This window comes from Camelus bactrianus, chromosome 9 (genome assembly GCF_048773025.1).
Source record: "Camelus bactrianus isolate YW-2024 breed Bactrian camel chromosome 9, ASM4877302v1, whole genome shotgun sequence".
NCBI classification, from domain to species: domain Eukaryota; kingdom Metazoa; phylum Chordata; class Mammalia; order Artiodactyla; family Camelidae; genus Camelus; species Camelus bactrianus.
The window spans coordinates 12,544,799-12,558,671 of NC_133547.1; the positions used below are offsets into that span (position 1 = coordinate 12,544,799).

Sequence of the window (13,873 nt, forward strand, 5' to 3'; positions counted from 1 at the left end):
GACCTCGCTCACCGGCCTCGAGAGCAGAAAACTCTAGGTGGGCTTGATTTGGGAAGGAGGTAGAGTGGTCCCCAACCTTTCCTGAGGACACACCTGTGAGGAAAGGGGAAGGGCTCTATTAGTCCCATGAGAAGCTCGCCACAGCGAAGTCATGGAGCTGATGGCTGAGGGCAGCTTTCGGCTTTAGGGTTTCAGGATGAGGAAATATGCATAGCTGGCTGCCAGGAGGCAAGGGAAGGACACGATGTCTGTCCAGCCCTTTCCCAGGGCCTAAGAACCCCACACCCGGAAACCAGGCCAAGCCTTCCCAGCATGGAGCAAAGGTGGTTATTCATTCAGGAACTCTACACTGCGTTCCTCCTGAGGGCCAGGCACCCCAGAGCCAGGGACGGGTACCATCTGGAGAGGAGACCGCAGCACCCATACCCAGCTGGTGCCAAAAGCAAGCTGGTCATGGAGGGCTCAGAGAGCTCCTGTGAGGGGAGGAAGACGGCCGCTCTCATGACACACCCACCAGCTGCTACTCGGGCCTGCAGCTGTGCCTCCGACTCTTGTCCGCTCTCACAGCCCCCACCAGGAAGCCATATTCCTGCAACTGCCTAGATGGTATTGGGGGACAGGGAGATGGGGGCGGGTGGGGGCTGGGGCTCTCGGGTATTCCAAAGCCCTTGGGACGTTTCCAGTCAGCTGCTCTCCGGAGGCTGGATGGTCACAGGGATGGGGAGTGAACCAGTTTGGGCATGAACAGAGAAAATTTTTAGATGGAGGTTTTCCCCAAATGAAAACTGATGACTGCCATGGGTCTCTCCTCTAAGCCCTTCTTTATTTACAGGTGAGCATTTGAGCAAAATCAATGCAGCTGTGAGAAGCAGAAGGGTGGAGGGCAGCCAGGAGGAAAGATCCATGGAAAGACAAAAAATCTCAGGGTCTGATTGAATTCTGGGTTTTGATTTAAAAAACAAAAACGAAAAAAAACACCACCAACCACCTTGACTGACTGTGGCATGCAAGGCTTGGCACCCTGCCCCGGAGAGGTCCCAGGCGGGGGCAGAGCCTTGGAACAGGGTACACGTATTCTGGCCTGGAGTCTTGGCCAAACTCTCAGAGCCCTGTCATTAATGGCAATTAGTCTTCTTTGTTTTTCTAAAAGCTGGGACAACATGGATGTCGGGCGTAGGAAACCCTGCTCTAATGAGCAGAACTGGAAGCCCAGGCTGATGGGGAGCTTCTGGGCTCCATCAGGCCTCACCTAGTCTCCAAAGGCGCCTGTGAGCTGGAGACAAGTGCCTGTGAGCTGGAGACAAGAGCCTGCAGCTGGAGGGCCAGCACTCCAGCACACTGCTGCTCCAGTGAGGGTCTGGAGTAAGCGGTCACAGTCCCGGGTATCCGCACGGGGCCCAGGGGACCCTGGGTATCCACTCAAAAGACCACACTCTCCCAGGCTGTGCAGCCAGCAAAGTCTAGCTACTGACCTTTAGACTCACACTCCCTGCCCCAGAGCCCTGACACCAGGCCTGGAGTGCCCTTCTCGCCCACAGACACCAGGCAGGGCCTAAGGGCGAAGGTACTCCTGGCACAGAGAGATGCCATGTCACAGTCAGTCTGTGACCCTGGGGTCCAGCACGAGGAGGGTGAGTGAGGGTGTCCAGGGTCCGAGTGAAAGCTATTCCTCCCCCATGCAAGAAGCCTGTGCCACATGACTGGGCATACTGGATTCCCCAGTCTTGGAGTGGATTATTGTGTGTGTGTGTGTGTGTGTGTGTGCTGCCACCAACACAGGTTCTGTTCAGAAGGCAGAGGTCGGGCCCCATCCAAGCTCACCTTCCGCCCCGATGGAGACCAGCTTGACTCCTTTACTGGCGATGAAGTCCAGTGCTTTGTTCACATTGTTGATTTTGTGCACTCTCATCTTGCCCCGCTCTGGCTTAGGTAACCGCTCCCCTGAGGGCCAAACACCAAGAGAGAGGGAGAGGAGCTTTAAGGCCCCCACTGTGCCTAGAACAGGCCAGCACGGCTGCACGGCTGCACGGCTTCTGCAGACGGTAAAGGCCTCGCTCTCCCCCAGCAGCAGTGGGACAGCGAGGGTGGGCAGCGCAGCGTCCCAGGACCTGCTGTGACCAGGTGTGGGCCACACCTGGTGGGAGGGGAGCCTCACCTGAAATGACCTCCAGGAGGAGCATGAGCTTGAGCCCGTCTCGGAAGTCCTCGTCGATGTTCTCGATCTGCGTGCCGGCCTTCCGCAGGTGGGAGTTGCACCAGGCTGTGAAGGTCTGGGGAGGCAGAACAGAGCATGGCCTGGAGGTTCAGTGTGGCTCTCAGGGCTCTTGAGCAAAGCGGCTGGGTCACAGCCCTGACCCTGCGACAACACGGCCACCTTGGGGCCCCACCCTTTATCTACACTGTTTCTGATCTTTACAGCGACCCAGGCAGGTCGATCTGAGGAAACTGAGGCTCGTGATCCCCGGGGTGATGAGAGGCAGAACGTGGACTGGCACCTGAGTCAGCCAGCCTCGGAGCAAGTGCAGGCTCCACCACACCCTGAGTGAGCCAGGGTACCCACCTCAGACCAAGGGGCTGACTGAGCCAGCCCCCGAGCTGGAACCAAGTGGAAGGGGCCCTGCTCTCCTCTTGTGGACATGTTCTCTTAGACACCTCAGCCCTCCATCCCCCTAGGCGGCAGAGCAGGTAGGAGGAGCTCGTGCAGCAATTTCCCCATCACTGGCACAGAGATGACCTGGGATAGGAAGCACTTGGAAAATAAGCCTCCTGTAAACTTAAGGTTTCCTCAAGTCAGTCCCTCTTCGAGCTGTGGGTGGCCCAGCAGCAACACCTCCCCTCAAAGGCCAGGAGCACAGATCCTCTGAGCCCTGCGATGCTCCCATTTAGGTTGTTTCCCTAGAGGCCAGACACCCTCTATTCCCTGGAGAACATTCCATGCCCCACTCTTCCAAATCTTAAGATCCAATGTATCTCAGAGGGGGCTGGATGGCAAGTGGGACTCAGGCCCCCTCCTGCTCCAGGGTTAGGCAACCACGTCTGACAATCACAGGGCACACGGATGCTGGAAGTGAAAGGGTGGAGAGGCCCAGAGACAAGAAGCCCAACCCCAAACTAGAGCACAGGGCACCAAGCACAGGGCACAGGGCCTCCTGGTGGTACCGGCACTCGGCCCCCTGCTGCCTGGGGCACGTTATCAGACATCAGAGCCAGGGAAGTGCGTCATATCAGTTAACTCGGACGTGCCCAGACGCCTTCTGGGGAGACCAGCCCACACAGCCTCTGCAGCGGGGTCTGGGAAAAACCCCACGTCTGTTTCTCATGGGAGCCCCCCCCCCGCCCCACTCCATCTGCAGGCCCAGCGTGGATGTGGGCAGACAGCCAGGAACGCGCAAGAGCCCACTCCGTGCCTGGGTGCAGGCAGGGGCCATGTGAGGGGACGAGGGGCTTCCAAGGAGCCTCTGGCCAAGCACCGTGTGTTTTGACAACTGTCACCAGTCCTGCTCATTCAGAGACTCAACACAAGGCCCCTCCCAGACAAAGAAGCGGCCTAATTAACACGCTGCACCACGGGTGTGAGGTTTCCTTCCAAGTCCCAAGCTGGTGGGGGGGGCTGTGAGTGCGCCAGGGCACCCTCATTCTGCCTCCTGCCAACAGGAAGAAGAGTTTCTCTACCTTGGAGACAGATACCCAGTATGAGGCTGTTTGCTCAGCTAAGGGTGCCCTTTGCCCTGCGTCTGCCTCGTCCCAGCCCGCACCTACCCATCCCTCAAAACCAGTCCAAGTGCAGCTCCTCCCGGACACTCGCACTGACTTGCTTGCCCCAACCCGGTTCTGACTTGGCTGCCCCCTCCTCTGCAGATCTGTCTTCATTTTCTCTGCCCTCTTAACAGTTTGGTGCTGTCTTCTGCCTCCCTGCAACCATGAGCTACTTTGGGCTCCAGCCAAGGGCAGGTTCTCATTAAGGGAGACACGAATCCACCTTCCCCACCTCACTTCCCACGCTTCTTCCCCACACAGCTCTGAATTCAGACAAACCAGGGCTAGACTGCTGGTTACACCACTCGGGCAGGCAAGTTAGCCAACCTTCTTAACGTCCGTTTCCTCATTTGAAGCATGGCGATGAAGACACCAACCACCTGGGTCACGGTCAGTGGGAGGGTTCGAGGCGACGCCTGAAGAGCCCACGGCAGATGCTCAGTAAACAGTAGTTCCTGTCTCCAGGACCCTTTCCTCTCCTGAAGTCCTACCCACCATCGCCCCCACACACAGCCCTCGGCATCTGGCAGCATTCTCCAGTCACTGTGGGCCTTGCTGGATGTTACATGCATGTACGTGGGCTCTCAGGGGGTAGGAATTACATCTCATATCTCACGTGCCTTTAGAATGCCCGAAGCCCAGCGGCCTCAGTGGCAGGCAGCGAGGTGTGGAACTCAGCCATTCTGTAAAGTAGAGGGCGGCAGCAGGCCAGGCTGGGGCAGGATGTGGAGGGGATGCTGGGCCTCTGCTCTTGCATGTGGTCTGAAGGATGCTGTTGGGCAGCAAAGTGGCCCATCACATCCTACGACTGAGGATGCAAGAGGGCAGTTCCCAGAGGGTGAGCCCTGCTGGGGCTCTGAAGCTGCTGGGCCAGGATCTAGGCACCTGGTCTGCAGGCAGGGCCAGGCACGTGTCTGAACAGCACCCCTCCCCGCCTCGGCCTGCCTGGGTGACGCCTGAATGTTCTGAAGGGGCAGAGGTTGGGAGTCTGAATGCCAGCTTCTCGGCTTACTTGTTCTGTGTTTTCAACCAAATGACTTGGCCTACTTACACCCCAGCTTCCTTCTCTATAGGATGGACTTACCAGATTCTACCTCCTGTGATTGTAGTTAAATGGGGAGAGATGCTTTAAAACACCTGGCACAGAGCTTGGCACAACATGCCAGATGAACTGAGCATGCGCAGACATGCACACACATCCACACCAGCTGCTTCCCACCCAATGCCTGGGAAGGGCGAGATCAGCCTTTCTGCAAAGACCCTTATCCCACAGTCATGGTTTGGAGTGGAAATGAGATTGCAGGAGACCCTCTTATTCCAGCCTGCAAAGGGGCTCTGACTACACCTTGCCTCACTGGGTTCAAGCCACATGTCCTCACAAGATCATGGCACTCCCCACCCTGCAAACGTGCGTCCCATCTCTGAGCCTCTGCTCATCTACCCTGGTCCGGAAACAAGAGCTCGGTCTTGGGGCTCACACAGACCTAGATTCAAATCTCACCTCTGCCACTGAGGCTACCTGCCAGTGGGGTAACCTTGGGCAAGCAATGAGCCTCAGGTTCCTCGCTGATGAAATGGAGACAATAAGCTCCCCTCTTAAATAAGATTAAACAAAACGATGCAAGTAAATCACTTATGACTGTGCCTGGCACAGATTAGCTATTCAGTGTTAAACAAATGTCAAGGAAAGATCTATTTTTAAATAAATGGTAACTCTGCCCTGCACTTCTGTCTCCTTGGCTGGAGGCAGGCAGAGGCCCCAGCAGGTGCTTGAGGAGAACACCCACTCGCCTGGCCTAGGTGGTGAGGAGGAAGAACTCCCCGCCGAGCCTGACAGACACACAATGGGAACACTGCCGACAGGCCCCCCACCCTCAACCATGCCATTTTCTCTTCCTGAAGACGAGGGGCATCTACTGACACCGGAGGCTCAGGGGGCCCTGAGCTCTGGGCAAAAGGGAACACAAGTCACGAGGCCTCCCCCGGGGACCAGTGCAGTACATGTGGCCACTTCTCACGCAGTCTGACTGATGAGGAGCCGGAGTTCCAATGAGACATCAAAAATTCATAGCTTCTTCTACTTGGTTACAAAAATAACATTCTGCTTATACACTCCCTCTCCCTACCGGGTTTAGTCTGAGGTGTGTGGGGTGGGTAGTGTGGAGGGTGGTTTCTATAGATGGAGGCCTTGTGGGCCCGCTATAACCCCTCCGCGATGCAGATTTCTTGGAGCACGAGCCACGGAGCCTGACCACCATCGTGACCTACCGGCTCCACGATGCCCCAGGTCACTGTGGGGCAGGCCATACCCCCTCCCTTGACATGACGTTGACCCAGGGCCAGGCCTGGTGCTGAACCCATAGTAGTGAGCAAAAGCGGACGCAGGCTGATGAGGGAGAGGATGGATCTCTTTAAGTGAGTGATTACTCAACTACACAGAAGTGACACTCCTATGAAAACCACAGCAGACCCTTATAAGCTAACTACGTGCCGGACATTGTTCCAGGCACTTTGCTAGGCATTAACCTCTCTCATCTGCACAACTGTCTTGTGAAGTAGTTGCTATTTCTGCCCCCACTTTACAGATAAGGAAACAGGGTCAGGCAGGTGACATGACTTGCGCACAGGTAGTCACACACGTGGAAAGATAGAGCTAGATTTAAAGCCAGGGACTCTGGCTCTGGCGTCCGCACACTGAGGTGTTAGTGCTCACGTGCCCTCCTCCCTCTGACCCCCAGAGAGGGTGCTGAAGGGAGTGTTCCGGATGCTGAGGGACGGCTCCTCAACTGGTGGCGGGGCAGACACAGGGAAGTTTCCCTTCAGAGGTGATTTCTCGAACTCTGATCTGACTGAGAACGAGTAAATAAGACAAAAATAAGGGAGCCTTTCCAGATAATGGGAACTGCGTGTGCAAAGGCCCTCCGGTAGCCGGGCCAGAGCCTGGCTAGGGAGAGAAGGAAGGGAATGGAGAGCGGGTTGTGCTGTGAGGCTGGCAGGGCCGACCTCGTGGGGCCTTCAGAAGGCTGCTGCTGTGTAAGGATTGAGCCGAAGGGGACAAGGGTAAACGTGTGATGACCAGGGGGAAAAAGAGGGTAAAGAGCTTCTGAGAGAGACTTGGCAGGAGGAGGAAGGCAGATGAGCCCTGTGGGAAATGCCTACTATCATGACTGGGAAATGCAAGTTCAAGGTTTCAAGCTCATTTAGGAGGGTCCAGAGCTACTGGTCCTCTGTGGGAGGAGGCAAAGGCAAAAAGCAGTGGGTTTTCTAGGTTTTATTGTCAAGGTCACTTTCCAGGGGCAGTACTGACTCTGAACATTGGCTGTGTCCCCAGCACCTCTCCTGAGAGGCATTCAGTGCTTTCCCCTGGCTAACAAATCCTAACTTGAAGCCCCTATCAGGTCCTGGGCATGGGAGGAAGCAAAACAGTATTTCCATGCTGGTGGTGCGGGGAGGCAAGCTAAAGGTAACCGTGCAGTAACTGCTAAGTGCTAGTTCTTACCACTTACATGTAGCAATCCTTTAGAATCTCCAACCCCGTGGTCATATGAGATAGCATCATCTCCATTTTACAGATGAGGAAACTGAGGCAGAGAGAGGTTAAGTGACTTGCCCAAGGCCACACAGCTAATAAACACAAACACAGGGTGGCCACTCATCCCTCTGAGTGGAATGAATGCTACGTACCAACCTGACAAAGCAAAGCCTGCAGAACTGAGTCAAGAAGGGCCCCAGTCCTGCCTCAGTCCCTAAGCTGGAGGTGAGCTCCCAGAGCAAGGGAGGCAGGCAGGGCAGTTCCCCCCAAAGCCCACCTGCTTCTTAAAAGGCAGCCTGAGCCCAGTGTGGGAGGCAGGCAAACAGTGCCAGCGGTAGCCCTTCTGCACCAGGCCTGGCCCTGCTGTCCTGTGAAGGGAGCGTGCACCCACCCTTGACCTATCTAGGGAGGAAGGAAGGATGTGGACTCACTTGCCTTTAAGAACACACGTGAAAAAAACCACAGAGAAGAGTCTTCAGAACTCGCCTCTGCACACTGGCAGCCTGTTAAAGATTCTTCTCTGGTTGCTAAAATAGCACAGGGTGTGAGGGGGGAGAGGGGGCGGTGGGAGAAGAGAGGACGTGCTTGTGGGTTTGTTTGGGATCCACTGTCACCACTCCCTGTGCGGAGGCCCATGGTGCACCCCGGAAGAGGAGCCTCAGAGCCCCCCACCCCCCGCTGTTTCTGCTTTGTCACTGTGTTGGGGGAGGGGGAGAAAGCTGAGCATCGTTGGTCATAAAGTCCTTCCTGTGTCACAGGGACCCCTCCCAGTTGCCAGGATGTGGGGCGGCTGGGTGAATGAATGATGGATATTGTTTGGGAGGTGACCTAAGCAGCCAGGAATGTGGCAGCAGTGGGCTTTAACGAGCCATTCATCGATGACTCCCTCCCCTAACCCGAGGAGGTAAACCCTCTCAACTCTGGGGCAATCACCCTGTAAGAGACAGAACATTCAAAAGACATGGGGCAACCGAGTCTAGGGAGCAGAGTGATGGCAAGGGCAGGAAGAAAGGATTCTGGTGGTGTCCTAGGGAGTGGTGTCCTAGGGAGCAGAGTGATGGCAAGGGCAGGAAGAAAGGATTCTGGTGGGATGCGGCTAACCCAGTCGGGAACATTTCCCTTTCCTTTCCCTCCCAAAGACTGCGTGTTACAAAACATGCTCTTAGTCCTGAAGGGGGTGGTGCAGAGGGAAATGTTGGTTGGAAGCCGGAGTTCTGCTAAACCCAGATGAGAGGGAGTCTCTTGCAAAGTCGGTTTGGACCTAGATGCAGGCTCACCCAAGACCCCGGGCTGGGGTGGGCTGTCGGCTCTGATTCTTGGCACCGGCGGAGGAGGCCTCCTGGACCAGGGTCGGGGGCTGACTATTCCAGTCCGCCAGCAGATGCTCACATGTGGATTCCATTGACTCCACACTGGACAAGATGTTAGGAAAAACCTTTCGCTGCCTCGTGCTGCATTCCCCAGTCTTCCGCTGTGTGTACTGCCCATCCCCTCAGCAGGACATCACAGGCCAACAGCCAGACCTAGAAGGACCAGCTGAGTATCTTTTCCCCAGGCCCAGGACTGACTGGACTAACGGGCCACAGCAAACTTCCCCAGGGTACTCAGAGGCAAGACAGGGTTCCCTAGGGTGCTGGGAGTTTTCAAACCTCAGTCTCTGTTAATACCGTGTTGGGTTTGCCGCTCCGCTGGGGCACCAGCTGCTTTGAGGGGGAGGACGCTGTCCTACCGCCTGAACTCCCACCTTGCCTGCTGTGGCCTCTGACGCTGCCCATGGTTCCTGCTTCCACAAGATGTCAGGAAGGGTGTCCGGGGCTTGGACACAGGGGAGGGACAGCTATTTATTCCCGGGGTAGGCATCCACTCTTCTTATCGTCCATCTGCCGGGCTGCTATCCGGCCTCAGGCAGAGCCTGGCCCCAGTGGGGCACCTTCTCAGTTCCTGAAAGCAGAGACTGCTCCCCTGGCCCCTGGCCTTCATCATCAACTATAAGGGCGCTTTCAGGATCCGATGGCTAAGCCTTCTGGAATCTGGGTTACCAGCGGCACAGGCAAAAAGGCGATCACTTTGGCAACATCTACATGGACCCATCCAGGGATTCTGAGAAGCCTCTGGAATAGTTTTGAGATTATACATGTGAGCACTTTTTTGAAGACTGGTTGCCTTTACCTGATTCTGAAGAAGATAAAAGTCGGGCCAGGTTGAGAGAACAGAAATTAACAGGTCACAATGACATGGCCACAATTTAGACAGGCGCAGTAACGTGGGACTCAGGCAGCCTGGACAGCATGGGTACTCAGGGCTGGTGGTACAGCAGCACAGGGGCAGGTCGGCTATCTGTCCAGGACCCAGCTCTGTATCCAGCCGGGGCAGAGCCAGCACGCTCTGTGCCTGCCCCATGACGTCAGAACCTAATTTGAAAGTGATTACAGGGAAATATGGAATGCTTCTTTCTTATGTCCTGGCCTAGCGTTGCCTTATTCGGAGTTTTCTCAGCCTACATGAAAAAGCTCCGACTTCCCCGGAGGGAAGGTATAAATACCGCGGAGTGGAGTAGCGAGCATTCCAAAGGCCCTGCGTGTCCATCCAGAAACCAGCTCTTTCCCCCATGACCCCTCCCAGTAGCCAACGCTCTGCCTCGGCCAATCCCCTGCAAGGCGCCAGAAAGCGTGTGTGTTGTTGCCGCCACAGACTGATTTGGGAGTGCAGTTCCTTTCCTCCTGAGAAATGCTGGACTACGACTTCTTCCAGCTCTTCACAGGCTGGTTAGTTCTCACCACTCAGGACTTCCCTCTTCACATCCCAGGAGGCCCTCCCTGACTGTGCTATCTCCACTATGCTATCACCTTCCCCTGATTTGTTTCATTCACTGCACTATTACTATCAGAAATTATGTTCTTTGTCTATAACCGGTCTCCCTGTCATGTGTAACATAAGCTCCATGAGAGCAGGGTCCTGGTTGCTGCAGGACCCACTGCCTGGAATGGTGCCTGGCACATAGTAGGTGCTCAGGAAACCCTAGTATGAATGGAACAGGGTTGAGGCTTCTCATGTCCAGCCCTTTAGGACTTTCATGGTTTCTAATTCCATTTTATGCTGGTGAGGGTCCCTACTTAAGATAAGCCTGCCTGTTTTTAGGAGTTCACAGAAATAATCCTGGAGCTGTAGATATTTCAAAAACAAGCCAGGGAAGAAGGCACTGCCCTTGACGTGTCACTCCAGTGGAAGAGAGGGGTCCGCAGCAGCCCTCTTCACTCAGGCATCGGAGGCCACTGGCCTTGCAGAGATCCTGGTTCAAGTGGGGCTAGGACTAGACGGGGAGGGGGGGTAGCAGTGGGTGGGCTAGAGGGAGGCAGTCTGAGGAGCTGACAGATGCATCGAGACGTCAATCTCCCAGGGTCTAAAAGGGTGAGGAGAGGACAACACGGCACAGTGCTCTAGAGCAAGGGCTCTCGAGTCTAAACAAACGTGGGTTCAAATACTCGCTTCGCCACGTATCATGTGTGGCCACAGAAAATGAACTCTACCTCTTAGAGGGTTCGGGTTCCTCCTCTACAAAATGAGGACAACAGACATGACATATGTGGGCACTCAGCAGGACCAACAGAGAGAAAGCACCACACACACCGCCTCGAGAGAGTGAGGGCTCAGGAGATGTTCTATTCATTACTGTATTACTCCTACTCTAGAAGGTGCCATTGTTGGTATTAGCACTGCAGATGCTGAAGCCAGACCCCCCACCTTAGGATTCGCTGAGTTGCCGGCTGCTTTCTGGAGACTGACACAAAGTGGTCTTCCCCCCAACCTCCCCTCTTGTAGCCTGGCCACTTGACTACCAAATGAGTAAAGGAATATAATGATCAGATCTGGTTCTTCTTGCTTCCAGAGAGCCTTCAAATCTAGTGGTTCACAACGTCAGCTTTACAACAGAAATACCTAGGACCTTTCCTGGTTTGTTCATGTTCTTTCTCTCCCTCTCTCTCTCTCTCTCAATAATATTTACAGCTTTAAGCCAACTAAGCTTTGAAAAGACAATTTGTTATGCAGCAGTAGATAACTAATACAACATTGTTAGAGTACCTGGATCACAGGCATGCATGAACACTTTTTAATTTAATTGGGGGGGGGGCAGGGGGAGGTAATTAGGTTTATTTATTTAACTTTTAAAGGAAGTACCAGGGGTTGAACCCAGGATCTCATGCATGTTAAGTATGTGCTCTAACACTTGAGCTATACCCTACCCCCATGCACGTACTCTTTTTAATCATGTGCATAGTTTGGAAAGATCAATTTTTTAAATTGAATTACAGTTCTCATACCATAAAATTCACCCCTTTAAAATAAGTAAGTTTTACTGTATTCACGAGATTGAACAACTATCATCACTATCCAATTCCAGAACGTTTTCCTCACCCCAGAACTGTTAGCAGTAACTCATTTCTCCTGCCCCCTAGCTCCTGACAACCACTAATCTACGTTCCATCGCTATGGATTTGCCTAATCTGGACATTTCATATGAATGGAATCATACAATATGTGGCCTTCTTTGCCTGCCTTCTTTCATTCAGCATGTTTTCAAAGTTTGTTCACATTGTAGCCGATGTCAGTATCTTACTCCTTTTTGCCTGAATATTCCATTATGTGGACATATCATATTTTGTTTACCCATTCATAAGTTGATGGACATTTGGCTTACTTCTACCTTTGCCATTACATACATCTGCTTCTATGAGTAATGCCGCTACAAACGTTTACGTACAAATTTTTGTGTAGATGTATGTTCCTAGTTCTCTTGGGTATAAACCTAGGAGTGTAATTACTAGGTCATATGGTAACTTTGTGTTTAATCACTTGAGGACCTGATAGACTGTTTTCTAAACAGTCTGCACCATTTTACATTCCCACCAGCAATGGATGACTCCAAATTCTCCACATCCTTGTCAACACTTGTTACTACCTGACTTCTTGAGTATAGCCATCCTAGTGGTTGTGAGGTGGTATCTCACTGTGGTTTTGATTTGCATTTCCCTAACAACATTTTCTAATTGGAGAAATGTCTATTCTAGCCCTCTGCCCATTTTTAACTGGGTTATTTGTCTTTTCATTGTTGCATTGTGAGAGTTCTTATATATTCTGGATACTTGACCCTTATCAGATGTATGGTCTGCAAATATTATCTCCCACTCTGAGGGAAGACAATAAATGTATGGGACTGGAGAGCTTCTCAAATATGCCTGAACTTCACCACCCCAGGACAAATGAATCAGATTCCCTGGAGGTGGTCCTGAATAACAATATTTCACAAAGCTCGGCAGGTGAGTCTAACATAAAGCCAGCGTTGACAACCACCACTCAAATCTAAGTGGATAGCCTCTGAACACCTCCAGTTGCCTCTTGACAAACTGCAACCTCCAAGCCTGGAACTTCTGGTCTGAGGCACCTCCCAGATTGATGGATTCACTCACTCCCTCATCCAGGACGCACTGAGCCTCAGTAGAGGCCAAAAATTCTAAAAATGAGGGAACTGAGGCCTAGGTAGAATCAGGAAGCCCTTGCCACTGCATTTGTTAGACTGGACAAGACCCTTGGAACTAAAAGAAACAGAGAAGCAGGGTATAGGCAGTCCAGGGTAAAAAGGTGTCCCAGTCTGAGCTCTCCTCTGTTCTCAAACAGACCTTTCCAGAACCACCTCACACATGGAAAACCAAAAAAACACACCCAAAGCTACTCAGATTACATTCCAATAACTGGGTCCTCCCCCTACACAGAATCCATCCTGAGATAAGGGTCAGAACCACAGGCAGGTGGGGCCCACAGGGCAGAGGCAGGAGGCAGTACTCCACTTCCTTGTAAGCAGGAAGAGGAGATGGGTAAGGTCTACCTTGAAATAGCTACCTTTAAGAGAAAACTTCCACTCCCAAAAGGCCATTTTTAAATTAGGGCAGCAGCCGAGGCTGGGGCTCTGCTCTCCGTCTCCTATGGCCCCATCTGGCATTTTGCTGTTAAACAATCAGGCACAGGGGACCCTTCACCTGGAGAACAGGGAGCCTGAGCTACAAAAACCCCATTTATTTTCAATGGCTTACAGTTGAGCTCAGGTTTCGGGATTGGGAGGGGAGATTAAAGATCGTCTGGTTTAAACTTTGATCCTTCAAAACGATAGCCAAGTAAGCCAACTCTGGCCTTGAGACTGTGAGGCTTGGACTCGTAACAGGTGCCTAAGAGGACCAGTCTTTAGAATGAATATTTAGCCTGGACAAATCCGCCCATGGACTGGTTCCAGAGAACAGGTGTTTGGCATTTGGGAAGAAAAGGTCAGAGGGGGCACTGATGGGACTCGAGTGTCCGTGGGAAAAGTGCTACTTCTGCCCTGAGCCACTGTGGCCCACCCCTGGAACTCCCCAAAAGAACTGAGAGGTGTAAAAAGTGCCACAGGCCAGGGGCATCTGAAGGCAGCACAAACACTCCCGTTTCCCCCTCTGCTCGCCTCCTAGCGGACAGCTTGTTTTCTGCTGCAATTTACATGGTCCACAAACTAGGCCTTGCTGGCAGCAGGACAACCGTGCCAGGCCCTGGAGAGATCTC

General features: G+C 53.2%; 1 protein-coding gene across 4 annotated transcripts in view; it reads right to left on the reverse strand.

Moving 5' to 3' along the window:
* ACTN4 (actinin alpha 4) overlaps positions 1 to 13,873 on the reverse strand; it is a 70,422-nt gene that overhangs the window by 25,853 nt on the left and 30,696 nt on the right. For all 4 annotated transcript variants that reach the window (XM_074369708.1, XM_074369706.1, XM_074369705.1 and 1 more), the window contains exons 2-3: positions 2,156 to 2,270; positions 1,822 to 1,941 (exon numbers count right to left, since the gene is read on the reverse strand). In XM_074369708.1, the coding sequence (XP_074225809.1) occupies positions 1,822 to 1,941; positions 2,156 to 2,270 (235 nt within the window). The remainder of the gene's footprint in view (positions 1 to 1,821; positions 1,942 to 2,155; positions 2,271 to 13,873) is intronic.